General features: G+C 41.1%; 1 protein-coding gene across 9 annotated transcripts in view; it reads right to left on the bottom strand.

Moving 5' to 3' along the window:
• The window catches only part of LOC135161855 (kazrin), a 40,734-nt gene that overhangs the window by 5,694 nt on the left and 16,959 nt on the right, over positions 1 to 18,081 (bottom strand). For 3 of the 9 annotated variants that reach the window (XM_064119801.1, XM_064119795.1, XM_064119802.1), the window contains exons 2-12: positions 11,980 to 12,092; positions 6,289 to 6,739; positions 5,873 to 6,220; positions 4,872 to 5,248; positions 4,419 to 4,625; positions 3,933 to 4,284; positions 3,544 to 3,633; positions 2,312 to 2,525; positions 1,953 to 2,220; positions 1,315 to 1,786; positions 1,042 to 1,186 (exon numbers count right to left, since the gene is read on the bottom strand). In XM_064119801.1, the coding sequence (XP_063975871.1) occupies positions 1,042 to 1,186; positions 1,315 to 1,786; positions 1,953 to 2,220; positions 2,312 to 2,525; positions 3,544 to 3,633; positions 3,933 to 4,284; positions 4,419 to 4,625; positions 4,872 to 5,248; positions 5,873 to 6,220; positions 6,289 to 6,739; positions 11,980 to 12,006 (2,951 nt within the window). In that variant the 5' untranslated portion in view covers positions 12,007 to 12,092. Of the gene's footprint in view, positions 1 to 1,041; positions 1,187 to 1,314; positions 1,787 to 1,952; positions 2,221 to 2,311; positions 2,526 to 3,543; positions 3,634 to 3,932; positions 4,285 to 4,418; positions 4,626 to 4,871; positions 5,249 to 5,872; positions 6,221 to 6,288; positions 6,740 to 11,979; positions 12,093 to 13,937; positions 14,132 to 18,081 lie in introns of all 9 variants that reach the window. The other 6 variants (XM_064119804.1, XM_064119796.1, XM_064119794.1 and 3 more) reach the window with 5 other exon arrangements.

The following is an 18,081-nucleotide window of genomic DNA, read 5'->3' as shown; positions in this document are numbered from 1 at the left end:
GAACATCCAGAGATATTCTTCTTGCGTGGCTCCGTATTTACAAAATTGTATGGAAAGGTTTGTGAATTTATCTCCCTTTCTGTACTACTTCACTACTAACTTAGCAGGAAGATCTCGGTTCTATTCTTTGCTTTATAACATTTACCTATCTACGATTCGGAGTTCTTTCGTTTAAGGCGGGGGAATACGTAGAGCTACTCTTAAAGTAATTTATGTTGTAGTGACTAATGATCGGAAAGATTACGACGAAAGAATCCTCTCAGAATAAAATGTTGGAAATGAAATTTTCCTTTTTTCTCAAGCGAACCCGTTGATAATGTTTTACGCCTTATGAAGTGGAAATGAGGAGAATTGAAAGGACGTTGGAGCTCCATTTTAAATAGGTAAACAGTCTATGAGCGAAAAAAAATCATGAATTGGGAAAGGAAAAGGACAAGTTAAAGGTTGAAATGTATGGAGCCTTGCACTTGAAAGAAGGAAAATTGTAAACGGAATTCCGGTTGCGAAGGGACACACACAAATCGATACGAAGCCGTACGTAAAAACAAGAGAGGGAGGTGCTCCTTTTCATTGTGTTTTTTTACTCTCCGCCACCCTACCCTATATATCGCAGACTTTACTTTGATTACGAGTGCCCAGTTACAGAAAAAACCCCAAGTAAACCCTCACCCTTTCCCATTCCTCTCAACACTTGGAATTCTTTTGATCGTACACACGACTCGACAAACAGAATTTCGTTGAATACTAAAGAAGATATTCCCCGTCCACAAGACTCGTTTTTTCTATGATTTGGAAAGTGAGCAAGAGAGAAAAAGGAGAGTTTCGTCAAGTGTTCTACTGTAAAAACTGTTTTCCATGCTGAGTTGAGAGAAAGAGAATTTATCAAGAGAGAATTCGCGAGAAACAGAGGGCCGGGATGAAATTCTGTGAACGAGGTTGTTAAGAATTGATGAATCATTTGGGGGAATCGAACAATGTCATAATGTGAAGTTTTAGTGAACGGCGTCCATTGTTCCCTCTCCATGACAGTAGATTGAGTACCTGGCTGGTAATACAAGGGCCTCCAGTTCGGCAGTTAAATGTCGGCGTATCATGTGTTTAGCGGGGGGTATTCCTAAGGCTGTTGCCATAGTATCGCCGGTGAATGAAGGTTCTAGGACAACTAGGGCACCGTGAACACCAGAATCTAGAAAAATAAATTCGAGATGATTTTTATACGGTGTCAACTTTCTTGTGAGATATCAATGGAATTTCAAAATTGTTTCGTAAATTTTGTGAAGAATAAAGAACCTTCGGATAAAATGAAAATTTTACCTTTGAGATTGTCAGCATATTCGCCTAGGTCAATATTCCTGGCCCATCTAATAAAACGATGATTCGTCCAAACTAAAGGATCTTCATCTACTTGTTCACTCTGATGGCGCCTAACAGCCAATGCTTGCCTGTCATACTTGAGCATCCTCAATAAATTAATCCCATGCATAATACTAGCTTGATGAAACTTTCTCGTAACCCCCAGAAGTTTCTCCAATTCTTTTTTAACGATATGGTCAAGCATTCTGGCGTCAACGAGATTGGTTGCGAAGCTTTCCGAGTATTGGGCGAGGCCGAGATCAGGTAACCACTCCGAGCTGACCCAGGTATGACCTAGTTGAGCGATACAGGGATAACGCACCAGGCTCGGATGTCGATGCTCTTCAATTGCCAAGCGGAGCTTTTTGCGGTGGAGGGGATGAGTTATCCCCAAACCTGCTTCAAGTTCTGCGTCATTCAATTCCAACAGAACCTGGAGAAAAATTATAATATTCAAAGTGGAAAGGAAGCCTGGAAATATTTTGTTTTCAAACATATTTTGACTGACTTCCATTCGACTTCATTCAATTTTTGATGAGCCCACGAACAAATGTGACCCTCTTGAATGCGCCATTTTTCACAATAAAAACTCTTCTCACCTTTCCTGATTTGATATTCTCAGCACACCTGGGTCCATACTGTGGCATCCCCAGCGCAACTTCGAGCCAAGCAAGAACAGTGGGGGCTCGCCATCTCTCCATGGGTATCGTCACCGCCTCCCGCAATAATCGTAATTTCTCAGCGTAACCCTCTTCAGTAAGTGGCGACCACGATCGATACGGATCGAATGCATCTGAGGCCTCAGTTCCTGTACTCCCACTTACAGAACTGTTGAGAGCTTTTCGATGACGGGACCGAGCAAAGACCCTTTATGAATCAGAAGACAATTTTTTTTCATAGGACGCAAAATATTTTACTTAATTATTTGGAAACAATTATTAATATTAGTTTACAGTACCTGGAAATCGATCCCCAGGGACCCCCCCTCGTCGCCGAAGACCGGGTATGGGCGACAGGTGCGGGGACAGGTGGTGCTTTATTTCTCCTCGGCTCTGAGTCCATTGGACTCGACAGTTGCTCCACTGAGCGCGACATCGATGACGTATCCATCGATCTTGAAAATGCGTTCAAAGGTGAGAGCGTCGGACTGCAGTCCTTGGGTGTAGTCGCTGCTGTCAAAGATCATTTTTATCATTAATTGGTCTCCTCAGCAGACCATAATGGAAAATTTCATGAAAATAACTTTCCTCAGAATTCTAAGAAGAAACAACTTTTTCCAATAAAAAAAAATCCCATATTGAATAGTTAATATGGCAATATCATTTCCTCAAAGATTCGCAAGAGAGCTGATAAGGATATTGAAATATTGATGCAACATAAAGAACGTAGAGGATATTTGAATTTCTTCTATCCCCAAACAATTCGTGGACGGTTTACGCTTGGTATACATGCTTCATGCATCATAAACATCGTTCTCCTTCCTACATTGCTTCGAGGGGAAATAGTTCCTGGCATTGAATGGATTTGATACAAAAAATACATTTTGGGATCGTCATAGCGTGAAAAAAATTGCACAAAAATTTGTGTGGAGTTTTATAGCGTTGAATGGACCCATTGAAAGCACAAATGCATTGAGAGCTTTTCAGGAAGGCGTGGAATGAGGTATTCCACGTCAAATGAGTGAACAACTAGCTCTTACTCGGTTTGAAATTGATCTCAATTTTGTCCGCGATTGGGCGGACAGGAAGTCTACTTCTCGTTTTCTTTCAGATCTTTCTGACAGCTCATTTCGGAGATATCGACGCTTCAATAAGAGGCAACTAAGTTTCATACGTTCCCTGAATAGATACGTTCGATGGCTATTAAGGTGTCGATACGTTAAAATTTCCGATTGGCCGCGATCAATAAACGTATTATGAGAATTTTTTATTCAACCCCTGCTTCGTTTCACAATCACTTCAAGTTTTTTTTTCCCGCGACTCAATAGCATATTATCTTGCGTATGCCATTAATAGGAACTTAGATTGACATTGAGAACTTATCAGTTACTTTACAACGCAACTTTGCGCCGCAGGGATCTTACTCTTATACATGAATTATGATAAATGCAACGAATAAACACCCAGTGGAACACTGACATGAAATTTGGTATCACGATGATGAAGACGATTCGATTGAGACAAAACTTACATTGATACATGTGTGATGGAGCTACGGAGGATACCACTGAGATGCTGTCCATATCGAGGCCACTTCCCTCGACAGTAATTGTTGGTGTCCCTGCGTGTAAATATAGGGATTATGAATTACAAGGAGGTGCACACGATGGTGATCCATTTTCGTGAAAGACAATGACGGAAAAGTGATAATAATTTGCTGACTAGTGTTGATTGTTACACACAGATCTGTATAAAATGGATATTTTCAGTAAAATTTATCATCTTCGTGTTCTTTATGTTGCACCCTGTTCTTTTGTTGACGATACGATAATGGATTTTCATAAGCCCAATGTTGTTCTCATAAGCCAATTAATTAACTCCGATTGGGGGAGGGAAAAGTAGACGAAGGGAAGTACCAACCGTCAGTCGTGGAGTCTGATAAATTCCCTCCCACACTTGTGGCCCCACCGCTCTCCCTGTCACTTGAGCCTCGTACACCGGAATCAGCACTACAGCTACCACGATCACCAGCTTGACCTGTTCCACTCGCTCCACTTCCACCAACACCAACGCAAAGATCAGTGACACCCAGAGGGGGTTGTGCACCCAAGTGTGGTAACAGCATCGGTCCACATCCTCCAATGCCACTGGTACTACAGGCACCGGGTGTCGCTGTACCATTTACACTACCGCGTGGAAATGATATGAGGGACTCTTGATCACTGAGACATACACCACTGGTTCCGCCCCTATCACCTAATTGTCGTTGCAGCTGAAATATCATCAACGGCCGTGAAAAATGGAGCACGTCTAGGTTTCATCTTTATGATGAGTGAAAATCCTCGAATTTGCAAGTACAATTCCGTTGACACAGATTGACAAGGAGCTTTAGAGTGAATATAGTACCTCTTTAATGGTAGCATGTGCATGAGATAAAGCTGCCTCTTTATCCGCCAAACTTGCTGCTAAGCTGAGACTCCTGTCAGCTTCATCACGGGCAGCTCTCAGTAAACTCCAACGTTCCCTCTCCCGCTCCCGTTCTCGCTCCTCCGTGGGCAATCCACTGCCTTGTTGCTGAAGACGACCGAGATTTGCCTCACTTTCCCTCATCCGCTGAAATCAAAAGGTAAGAAAACCCACGTCCGGGCAGTAAACTCTACCCCATAAAACCATCACCACACAAGCAACATGCAAGATTTACAAGTCATCTCTTACAACTGAAACTAAATTCCTTTCAGTTAGTTCAGAAAACTGCAAACTTGAAATATTCTTCAGCCTTAAGCTTTAAATTTATTCTTGTAAATTATTTTTTCATCCATCGCAGAGTTATCTCCATAATAAAAAATTTTTCCACTCTACCTGTTCATAATTCCGTATAAAATCCCTCAATTCTCGTTCTTTATCTTCCAATGTACTATAGAGGGCTTTCATTTGATTGAGTAGATCGAATTTCTCGGCTTTGAGGCGTTTGCGATCGGTCTTGAGGGCCTGTATGACTTCCCGCGAGTGCTGCAGCTCCATTTCCAGGGCAACGAAGCGAGCTTCCTCCTCAATGGCTGCATCCTCACCACCAACCTCGCCCCTTGCTGCGCCACTTAACAGCAATCGACGGAGTCTCGCAACTTCCGCCACCAGACGTTCATTCTCAAGACGCAATCGACGAGCGCTCGCCAATTCCACCGGTGGCCCTCCATGGAGACCCGATAATCTGCCAGTTACCACTGAATCGGAAAGTCCTGAGATGAAAGCGAATGATGGAATGAAATGAATGTATATGTATCCATTATCTTTTCATAGGTAAGAGAAAAATTTTTCATTTCAATTCGACCTTCAATTCCGACAAACACGTTTCCTCATTGGTGAAAACTTTCAGATGGGGAATGAGTTAATTAACTTTATGTCGAAAATGTAGAAAAGTTTTTTTCAGTTTTAAACATGGGGTTAGTTCAACATTTTAATTGGATCATTTAGAAGAAAAAGTTTCTGAAGGACATTTGAGCTTGTGCTGTACTGAAAAACGTTTTGCGTTTTTCGTTTAACTAAAAAAAAAAATAACAGGATCAAATTTCAATTTCCACTGATGTTATTCGAGGAACATTCGAGAGGAACTTAATAGACAGAGGAACCGGTAAATTTTTCAATGCATTAAAGTCTTAATTACACCCAGTAAACATCGACAAGACCCAGAACAAAAGACCTACAATTGTACTCCAGCTTTGAGATTTTCCAACTGAAAGTTTCATATCTCCCATTCAGTCCGTAAGAACCCTCCCTGCAGAGTAAACGAGGGGAGAGGGGAAGAATTGGATTTTCGTCGTGAATTCATAATTCAACGTGGAAAGGCTTTGGAGTTTACTCACCGAGGGGATTGCTTGGAGATGTGGGTCGGCTTCCGGGTGCCGGCGCTGGTGGCTCATTGTCCTCGTCGACTCTTCCATCTCCATCGATTATGTCCTTGCCGTCCTTATGCTCGAGTTCATTGGTCTCCTTGTTGCGTATTGACTCACGATTTGTCGTTATACGCAGTCTCTCACCGCTCGATCGTTCACTACCACTGCGTTGAAATAATCCACTGCGATTACGATCTGGACTGGCGCTTCCCGATCTCGAATCAACACTACCCCCAGAGCCTACTCGAGTTTTGTCTACTGCAGTCCATGGTCTTCTTTTTTCACTGGGACTTCGGTTCGGTGAGCCATTTCGTTTTTCTGATCAAAATATAATTAACAAATACAATTCGTGGAAAATAAATATTATTTACAGAAATTGGTCTTACCAATAGACGGACTTGTTCTACTGCGATCAATAGGACTAGTTCGATCCTTCTTATCACTGGGGCTATTTCCCTTATCAATTGGGCTCACTGATTTTTCGCTGGCCGAGCTCCTCTTGTCAACGGGGCTGCTGGAAGTGCTCACCCTCTTGGTCTCCTCTTGAGGATTGAGTGATGGTGACTCACTCCTCACCTCTTGGCTACTCATTGGGGCCGACAAATTGTTGGACGCACCACTAGTTGCGCTTGTAGTTTCACTACTCGTACTACTCTCGTTGTTATTAGAATTCGACACGTTGCCATTGGTCGCGTGATTGTTGTTTGTTACCAGAGCACCCCGTACCTCACGTAATTCACCACGAAGAGAAGCACACTCACCCCTCGCACGCTCCAGTTCACTATCCAGACGGGCACCCGTCGCTGCGTTCTCCTCCACCATCACGCGAAGTTTTGCCTGGTCACAGATTAATTGCCAATTACGTGCCTTTCTTCCAATTCAAAAGGGGGCTTTCCCGGGTGAAAAAAAATTCTTATGCTGGGGGGGGGGGCGGGGGGCTAAGCCCCCTACTCGCTAACTTAGAGAAGGGCTTCGCTCCTCCCTCTTGCAATTTGTCCGTCGACTTATTTCCCACAAAATGCAGTTGAATATTAGAATTTCCCTTAAACCCTTATCGGGATTGCAGTCCTAAGGTTTCATTTGGTCATTTTCTCCCGACTTAACAATAAATTAAGGAGAGGTGCATCATCCAAGTGTTCATTCTCCCTCGATTTCCACACCAGCGAATTAATTGCTACTTAATTTTATAATTCAGACCTTCTACTATTATAATTTACAATAGACTTGGGTTTTCACCGTTCGAATAACCAACTCGCATAATCCGAAAACTTGATGGGTCTGCCGATGGGATTAATTGATCGCGGGCTGGTGAATTAATTGAGTGCGGAACAAGCGAAGGTGGTAGGGCGTTTGAATATTCTGATTTTATCGGAGATTACTAAATAGAAAAAAAATTTGAATTTCCCCCCGTTCCCAATACTCTATAACAAAGATTTTATCCCCCTACCACTACCCCAGCATCCTTCAGTAAAAGCGAAAGGTCTTTTATGTGTCCTTGCTGAAAGACCCGACGAAATTGCCAGGAAAATGGAATTTCCCAATGGTCAGGGTTGGGACCGGGACAACCCATGATTGGAAAATCATCCAGAAGGATTAAATGCAGCGCAATAATGTTTGGATCGATCTTTCATATCCCATACCACATGTGTGTATGTGATGGGCTAAATTTCGTTAAACTCCAGAAGATTATTCGGCCCTAGTGGACTATTTTCCATCTTCGGAACTTCAACATCAGACATTTCACTCGAATTCCATTTTACCCTTTGGTAGCATTCAGGAATAATCACAATAATCACAAGTCAATTGTTAAATTTGATTGTTGAAAATTATTGGAAGTCTGTGCGGTATGTACCAACACATAAAAAATACCTGGATATCTTTAATGAGAATTATTCTGATAGGAAAAATTGTTGAGACATTCTAACTGCACGCGAAGCCGGTGTTTTAGACGTTTTAAAGAGTTAATTATAGCGCAGTGTAGTAATTCCATTGCGCTACTGAGTTATGCGCGTCTGTCACGCGTGAGAATGAACTTTCGCTCAGACTGTTGTGGGCAGATGGCACGGTCCGACACGCAGCCTCGAATCAACCGCACATTACCTCCATTGTTCAACAATTAACTCCACAATAAAACCTCAACCAAAAAATAATCAATCAGAAATTTCACCATGGAAACGTCACAGATGTCAGTCAATTGTTGATAATTATTACTTTGTGGAGAAAAGGCTTCTTCTTGACTTGTTGGATACAGAATCACTTCTATCCGGCGAAAGCCTCTCGTTTTAGACGAGACCGGAGATTTGCGGACATGTGCCAGGGGAAAGACGTTATGAAAATAGACGTCGGGCTGTTTCTCTCGGAAATACGGGTATTATTATATTCTCCTCATCTTAAAGAACCGATGACCGACTTTTCTAATAGTTACTTATATTGCATTGTTGCTGGAGAACCGGAGAGTCGAGTTTGGAAGCCATTAAGCGATCTATTGTTTGGGAGAGGAGCGCTTTTCCTCCGGGAAATGAAGAGAATGCTCATCTACAAGAGATACATAATAAAAGTGTATTTGTTTCCCAAGTTTTTTCGTCTATTGTCTAAACAACTTTCTATGTCGAACTTGTTTAGACGTCAACTCCTTACAACTCATCAGCTCGATCGCTATGCTGTCAAATCAGAGAATTTGCATTTGAGGTCTTAACACACGGTGCCAGGAGGTCTATGTAATGATCAAAGCAAAGACCAGCAATTTATAAATATCGTTTGAGGGCATTATAATCGGCAAAGGCGGTTTTTGAGTAAAAAATGATGCCCTTTTGGTTGTAGACTAGAAGAAAAGATGGTGACGAAAAGATTCGTCAATATTTAAAGCTTAAAAAATTCTTTCAATCATCTTTTGAATCATCCATCCCGGATTTTATTATTCTGAAAGCAAAATCTCTTCTCAACATGCATGACCCACAAGTTTCTGTCAACATCTATGTCCGGTCTAATACTAACCATTCGTTACAATTTGAAATTAAATCCTGACGTGCGTGACTCAGCGTAGAACTCTCGGTTAATCAAACATATGAATAAAAATGAATAAAATTTGGATATGAACCTAATTACATCCACTCGCCTTCAAGCTCCGGTTTTATACAATATTTTATTCATTTTTAATGTGTTTAATCGGCTTATGTAGGACTACGTGATCTATAATACCGTCTGAGTGTTTTTTTTTTTAACAGAAGCGAGAACGAGGGAACGACTTTGAATGGGGCGTCTCAGCCCAACACAGGACGCAACTCACTGGGTTCTGCACGCGATATACCGTTATGCAGGTAATTCTTTAAGACCGAAAAACTCAAAAAATTACGGGAGAGGATTCTCTAATCTATCCGCAGCGTTCCGTACTTTTTACTGGTCCATTCGTAATTTTTATTGAACTACTTTCCTCCGAATATTGGCCGGTCCATTAACGACTACTCTATAACAATTCCAACCGACCTATGTGAACAAATGAACTACAGAACCACCATGACACCAAGCGTTGGCCGCTTTTAACCTTTGTGATTACCACAATAGTGGGGACTGTAATCGAGATGAGTGCTACACGTACAGGTAAAGCCCTCAGTGTCCGGGGTAATGTAGACAGGGAACGTTAACGAACGTACGTTAATCTCGTTTCACTCTTCTCATTCCCATTGGCTTTCTATTAGAGGGACTTTTCTCATTTGTCTCACCGCAGCTTTTTTTGTCGATCCAGATATACCTTCGATGTCGGCATGTGAATGAGAAATCGGAAGGGATTTTCTTTTTCAATTTTTGGTTTCCGGAAAAATCCTGAATTTACCCTGCCCAGAAATTAGCGAATTTAATTATAAGTCTTAGATTCACGCCCCTCCCCGACCCAGAATATCCGAGGATTTCCTCGTTGGGATATGTCTTATCGTGTAGAATAGCCATTTGGTACTAGTCCAATGCATATTAGAGTCCCACTCTGTGGTCTGTGTGTACATATTTCGTGGGAAGCCACAAAAGCCCTGGAGTTGAAACGTTAGTACTGTTCTCGACGGCCATTGGAAACAGACTCAATGGGAAACGAGAGGCAACCAAAAGAAAGATGGAAAATGGGTCGCGGGAGTCATCTCCTCCGACACGGAAAGCTCATTCCCTCGGTGAACTTTCGGTTAAAAATTTTTTTTCTCAAGACTTTTCCAATGTATCTCGTTTCATGGTGAACGAACCGAGGTCTTTCTTCATTTCATTTGTACGAATACCTTTATCATAGGTTTAATACTTTGTACCGAGTCATTTTGCTGATAACGACGTCGTGGAAGGAGAAATGGAAAAACGACGAGACAAAAATCTAGAGATAATGCGAGGGGAAGGAGTTGTCAGCTGAGTTCTTCAAAGCAGTGACAGTGAAACCTCATTATTGATAGTCATAAATGACTTCTTCTTCTTCTTCATCTTCTTTTGAATCCTCGTCATAAGAATAATTTTAAAAATTGTCATTCTGTGTTTTTATACGAACTTGAAAGCACCGGTTCGCGGATAGAATAGGACCGTGGATTACTGCTTGTCGTCATTATGCTAAAAAATGGCTTTCTATTCTTTTTGAGCTGTGAGAATAATTACGTAATTTCTTTGTCCACTCACTGCTGTTACGGATATCCAGGAGCTTTGAATATTTTTTTCTACCATAAATTACTTCTTCACGAGTAGTGAATCATCAGAGCTTTTACGTAACCAAGGGGCGAATTGAGTTCATGTAAAAAAATACTGAGAGTTCTGTAAAAATTCTCCGAAGCTTTCAGACCAGTTTCCCTCTCTGTTCAGGCAATTTTATTCCAGGATTTTGTTCCTACGCATTATCAATGGAACCCGCACAGTTCCATCCTTATCGATTCTTTCCAATTATCTCCCCACCATTTTCTGTACAATTTTTCGTAATAATGATCATAATGAAAATAAAATTGCCAAGTTATAATGAGTAATTCTGCAGAAAGGGTTTTTAAGGGTCCATTTCCTTTTGTAGTTGGAGTAATATTCGCTACACGTACTCAGGGCACCCCTCTGACACAGACTCACGCCGCAGGTGGTAGTAGCTATGCAGGAGCCATTTAGTTCTCCACAAACACTGTACAACTACTTCTGTACATTACGTTCAGAGAGTAATACTCATTGTCATGAAACAGCAAAGTGAATTATTCTGGGGGCTCTGTAAATTTCTTACATTCAGCGTTAAAAATATTTTTAATATTTTATGCCCGTAACACAGAAACTAGAAAATTGGGTAGCAGTTGCAGGTGAATTAGCAATGTCGTCAACATCCAATTATAGTCTCAACGTCGCTAACATTTCATTGGTAATTAGGCCGAGTTAACGAATGAATACTCACATCAAGTGGTTTTTCCATGAAGATGCAGAATTAATGGAAACTAGAGTGGGAATGAGAGAATGAATAAACCCCTATTCTCTCCCTCGAGAGGGTAGCATGCAATTTCCTGTTGTTCTAGTCGGAGAAAAGTAGGGTGTAAAATGGATAAACTGGAGCGAAAGCTTGCTGTCGTAAATTGAAGAAAAAAAAACTTTTCCTTCGTTTTTTCTATTTACGTTTCTGCACTTAATGGGTTTCATTGAGTTCCAATATCAGTTGATTTCGCACTTGATTTCTCGGAAGAAAAAAAAAACAGGCGTTAAATTTCCTTGGAAAATGGGGAAGTGGAGGAGAAGAATTCGTTTGGAATTCAATTAATTTTTCAACTGAAATTTAAGATTTCCCTGGAAATTCCGGGTGTTTGAAGTGGGGGATGAATTGAATGATGCCTTTGGAGCATGTGAGAAGCGTCGAGCGTGTGCACATCCAGTCAGGATTATTAGAGCGAAAGTAACCGGAAGGAAACTTTATCATTTGCAGCAGTGAAACTATAGAATCTCCAGTTTCATATTCTATACGATATTTACCGCAGTATCAGCGGGAGATGCAGTATACAGTGGTAAGCCACCTGTTTTTGACTCTACTTTTTCCCCCAACGGGTTCCAAATTTTTTTTTCACAAGTGAACAGTGATGGAAGTGATTATTTAATGTGTGTACCTGAGCATCTGCGAGGATGCGCCTCATTAAGGCCAAGGTGGGGTGCGTTGAAGCTCCATCCTCATTAGCAAAGTCTTCACCCTCTTTGCTAAGTCGATTCAGGCTCTTGAGTGCTGCAAAAGAAGAATCATTGATGACTCAATGAAAATCACAGGAGAAAATATGAGTTGAGTTACTTCACTAGCAAAGTGGCAAAACAAGATAAGTCAGAATGTCATTCCAAAATTAGTCTATTCCTCTGAAATATTTATTTAACACTAATCCTTAGCGTATATTGTTCGGGACCATTCCTTCCCACCGTTTGTCATTAATTCAACTCCCTCACCATCAACCCCCTAATGGATTAATAAACTATATAATACCCATCAATCACCGAAACTGCGGATGTTTAATTGTGGTAAACCATCACCAATGGCTGGCTCGAATTTCATCTACAGCTATGAATAGACTGCCATTGAATAGACAAGGTTAGCCCAACTACTATACATCTGCAAAGAGAGGAGAGTCAGTGGCCCCGTCGGCGGACGCTCGATAACCCTTGCCCCGGCGATGTTTCGGTACAAAAAAGGAGAGAGGTATACGAGTAAAGAGAGCACCATAGAGGAAACTTGGCCGCCAACAAGCCCATCCGGGCATGCACAACCTCCATTCGCATTATCTTATACTTGATGTTTGAGCGTGGACGATAATTGGATTCCCCGAGCGTCTTGTGAAAGCCGCATCGACGAAGGAGTGGAGGGGAATCTGTTGAATGAGGGAGGGATAGGTATAAGGGACTGGGTTGTGAGACGATAGCCAAAGCATTATCGACAGGCCCCTGAGGAACTGCTTGAATGGTTAGTGACTTTGGCAGTAGTTCAGCTATCACAGGAGTGCATTAATTCCATGGTCCAAAGATGCTCGCTCCAAATAATAAAGATAACATCAGTAGAACGTGAAATTCATCTCGATTTTGTGATATAATCGAACGACCAACGCGAACAGACTTTGAATTTTTTTTATATGATATTAAGAGCACTTGTGGATCAAAGAAAGACGCTGTCATGTCACAAAAACTACTTTTTATGATTTTTCTAGACCTCCAATAGTAGAGAAAATAGTCAGAGCAATTTCGAATAGGACGAAGGGCAGTGGTTGATTTATTTGATACCGAATAGCTCCCACCCATTAATTTTCTCCATCGATTATTCAGTAAGGGTATACTCTGCGTATGAGATGTAAAGGTTAATACGCCCTTGACCATTTATTTCCATCCTTATCACCCAGCAAAAATGATTTTTTCCATAAAAGAATATTGAGTCCACAAGATATGTGGGCATAAAGTCACGCAGATATCTCGCCCACATGTAGAATAATGTGGCAAACGTGAAGCTGCCAGCGATATGTAGGGCTGTAGGGAACTGGGAAAAACCCATGACCACAGTGAGTATATAATAAAGAAAGAGATAGAGTGAGACAGTATGATAGCTAGGTCGCTTGGCATGTTCCAATATACTCAGCAATACATTCTGTTTCACTGCCATAGTTGGCATTTCTCCTACACCACTTTACTCCCTAGTTGTGACAGAAAAAAAGTTTTTCTTACGAGCTCTTCATGCAAATAATCCAAGGAAAGAGCACCAGGAATGGAATAACTGATATAGTCAGTAGTAGAGATGATTCTATATTTTTTTTCAATTATTTTGGAAAGTCTATTCTTGTTTGGAGATCTTCAAACAATATATTTCCAAAAATAATCGAAAAATAAATTGTTTGTGGCAAAATTAACCCCTCAAGAACCCTCTTGGTTCACCAAAAAGCCTCAAGAATACCTCAGGTGTGTGGTAATATAGTAAATTGGACCATAGTACATATTCATATATTACATGCCTGACGTGACCTATTTCACCTCTCAACATCTGAATTACCCTTTACTTCTCCCTAAAATTTTCACACCACCATCCTGCTAAATGCCTCACCTTCTTCATAGGGCTGGGCTCGTTTAGCAAATGCCCTAGAGAATATACCTCGTGACTTGGCGGCCTCCACACTGTTATCAATGGCTGTGCTCATTTTTCAAATTCATTAATTGCTATTTTGAGATATTATTTCTCCTTCCATCCTCACCAGTGACCTTTGCTAGTCAAGTAATTCCTGGGGACGACGGGTACATCTGGAAGGTAGATTTAATCTTCAGAAACAATTGTCTTCAAATGTGAGCACCCTGGAGAGCTGTCTTACTCCTCTTTTATGTGGCAAAAGAATAGCTATTGAATATTGAATTTTCAGAGATAGAAATGGGGGAGAGAATTGAAAGAAAAGACTGTCAATATTGAAAGAAAATGGATTGATAGACTCAGCATTCTGTCAAGACAATCAATTGTCTGTTGAGGTTGTCTCCGACCTTTATCGACGTTCATAAAAACATTAAAATTCGCGAGAACTTGCTTTTTTATAATCAATTACCAATATTTCCATAAAAATAAATTTTACTAGATTTCTTCCATTTGGAGGCAAATACGAGAAATTATGGTGTGATATATTGCTTGAAGAATCCTATCGCGTTTCCAGGTGGGGTTTCGTTTTCAATGCGAATAGCTCAAACTTATTCGTATAATTTCAAACCACTGGGAGAGGTTGTGTGCGAGGGGGTGTGTATACATTGTGACGACGGGTAGATACGGCATCCGGGCGTCGAAGAGCCTCACCAGGGTTCAGGGGTGTCTTTTCAAGCTGTAGGGAACCGTCTGGCTGCATTATATGACATTTTCAATGTGCCAGGTTTAGAATGGAAAATGGATAGTAAAGGAGACGTCGAATGTCACTGACACGAGAAAACCCAGGGTGCATATTGTTCAAGGTGAGTCCAGACACTCCGTTCTTATTGAATAATACTGGAGAACAGATAATTTTCATGAATTTCTCGCTGTGAGAACGAAAATATGTTTCTGCTGGAACTTCAGGGTACCCTCCATCCATTCCCTTTATTTGTTGTCCACATTTTCTTGCAATAATCATATTTCTTATCCCCTCATAAATCGTAACGAATTATTTATTGGCTCCAGTAGTTCAAATTTTTTGTCAGGCACATTCTCAACGGAGAAAAAAAATTTTTGATCTCTCCCTTCGTATCCATAATTGATGTGTTTCCTCAACATTTGTGAACTGTTTAATCTCATGGGAACAATGACATGAGCTCCAGGTACATAACTGTGGGAAAGTTTGTTGCGGTAACTTCACTCTGGTGACAACAAAGTTACACCGTCACTGGCAATCATAACGCTCTCAGGAGTTGCATAATGAGGAAATATGTGTATAAATTTGTCTCCAAACTATATGAATTCTCTGGACCCATGATTTTGACAATGGCACAGGCAAAAACTTTCAACCCAAGATACCATCAAGTATTCTCAGAAATGAATCAACCGACTGAAGCTACGGCCCCAATTATCCCTGAAACTTCACTGAGAGCAATTGTACTAGTTTTATCTGGAGAGAACTGGAAAACTCGGAATTTAAATCGGAAAAATCTCCCAACGACTGTTATCTATAATGAGAAAATATTTTCAGTATTGGAGGACCTACAGACGACGGAAAATCCGTGGAAAGGGCAAGAAGGGTGATGGAAGAGAAATATTTCTCGCCTTAACGATAAAACAACTGATGCAGAGAAATGCAAAAATATTCTGGGAACCTGAAAAATCCTGCGTTCTCACGCAATTACAGGCGGACTAAAATTTCAGGCATATCGTACCTGAGACGATACGCTTGAAAAATCCTCTGGAAAAAACGCTCTGTAGACAGACAATGCTTCTTCCATATTTTCAGGGCATTATATACCTATATCTATATGTATATATATCCTCCCTAAAATGCACCTATTCGCATTACTAACTCAGTGGTATCGTGCATCCAATCGTAATGATATGAAATCTGGATGATGCGATATAATATTGGTGATACGTCTGCGGCGGTGGGCGCAATTCGGATCATTTCTCATCTCCCTGAAACGGTTAAAATTGGATTACGAGATGGATCGTTGCACTCTGATCGATTTTTTTACTCTGGTATCGTGTATTACTTCTACGCTGATACGCTAGCTCTCAATAAAATTTCTTAATAGCTACAATAATGATAATAAATAAATATAAACAAAGTCTGCAGGTACAGGAAGGCCAACAGACCTCAATTATGATTCACATTGATTTCTGTAAAAAACGTAAGGTCAGGGGATTGCAAGGGGGATGAATTCGATTTTCCCGGGGCTTTCATCCCCTATATACCGTGAAAGCCCAAATAGGTTTGAACGGAGAGAAAATTTATTTCCCTTGATGGTGCACCGGGAGTGAACGTACGACACTGGATAGGGGTTGAGGATGTGAAGCCAATTACCTCTACTGTGTGCATTCTGGGACCACTGAGAATCTTCCCAAGTTGGAAGGGTGTAAGTGGGCTCGAATGTGATGCTGGTGTACATATATGAAAAAGGAATGTCCCAGCCCGGAAGAGTTGCAGTGGGTTGGAGCAGGGAACGTGAAAAAATGGCCATCCATGAATATTTACGGCACCTCCGGGTTGCGTCATCAGGAGAGAATGCTTTCAGCACAAAAGCTAAGGGATGTGGCTCAAATTTGTGTTTAGGATGGACTTCAAAATTAAAATATATACTACCGACTAAATGAAGAATTTTTTAAACGGTGAATTCTTGAATTTGACAAAAAATTTTCTACTCGGGGATTTTCCAGTAATTCTGGAGAAATTTCTTCACTCGCTCGAATCGCTGGAGAATAGTACTAAAACACGTTTGAATAATGAGACAATTAACTATTCGATTAACAATGATCTTTGTCTGCTCGAAAATTACATAGCCCATTCCATCCTGACTCTGCAGTATCTCAGCACGTGGGTGGACTTGCATGGGTGACCGTGGTACGAGGCGCACATCTCGTCGTGGAGATTGGCACTTAATTGCAGGCTGGAGACTGAGGTGGGAAGAAAACCGGAGCCTGCGATCGATCTTCCCGGTATTTTGCATTTTGCTTCTACTTCCCCCGAAGCCCAATCAACTGAAGTTAAAAAAAAAGTTGGAGGAAAAAAATAACCGAGGAACAACCTCGACAGATAATCGTCAGAGACCCGAGTCAGCAGTCGGTCTGGATTTCTGGGTCAAACGTATTTCAGAGATGACGAGCACTATATCCCTTACGTGGAATGTCGAGTCTCATTCACATGGTGTTTCAAAATAAGATTTTCCCCTCGTGAGGGTAGTTCGGAGGGTTCATTGGGTGAGAGAAACTCCCGAAACATTTTTCTCCCGGAAAATTGTTCAAGACTTATTCAATAAAATACCACTATCGCCCAAATATTTTCCCCGTTAGAGAAATCAGATCGTCTTTTCCAATCAATGGGGTCGGGGGGGAGGCATTGGATACCCTATCGATTCTAATCAGTCATCCCTCGATATAGAATGAACGATAAGACATGAAATTTTGACGCGAGCATGATATTTACGCTTTCATTGCGTGTTGAATCCTAATGGTTTTTACATCGCGGTGATTCTCGTTACAATTCTCGTTACATCATCTAATGACGATTCTGGCATGATCGATCATATGGTGACGTGGAACCATTTCGGGCGATGAGATGATAACCGTGAACATACGGATGTTTTTTTAGGTGTACTATTACTTTGCTTTACGCCCCAGGTTATATTCCGGTCGGCCTTATGTTTTCAAAGCATAAATTATAAAGAAAGGGGAACGCGATATGTTGTCCATCACCTTTACAAACGTCTAAACGAGCAAATCAATAAAATAATTAAATCCTGCCCTAATTAAATCCAAGTTCAACCTCCCCAGGAACGACTTCACAGCAAATGAATACCTGATGAAAATAATTTAATTTCTCACTAGTCGCATTTGCGGAATGGATTTTCCCCGCAGCTTCAGGTGGACAACCATAACCGGCGTTGAAGGTATTGTCTCCCCAACATCGAAGATCGCACAATAGAATTTTTATCGACTGAACATGAATGAATATATTTTAATAATTCCCAGACGCTAGTCCCTGGAACATTGAAACATTGAAGTGAACATCGCTGAACAGTATTTACCCCGTGGGTCG

The sequence above is a fragment of the Diachasmimorpha longicaudata genome, chromosome 4, assembly GCF_034640455.1.
Source record: "Diachasmimorpha longicaudata isolate KC_UGA_2023 chromosome 4, iyDiaLong2, whole genome shotgun sequence".
NCBI classification, from domain to species: Eukaryota; Metazoa; Arthropoda; class Insecta; order Hymenoptera; family Braconidae; genus Diachasmimorpha; species Diachasmimorpha longicaudata.
This window is presented reverse-complemented; position numbering and strand designations above follow the sequence as displayed.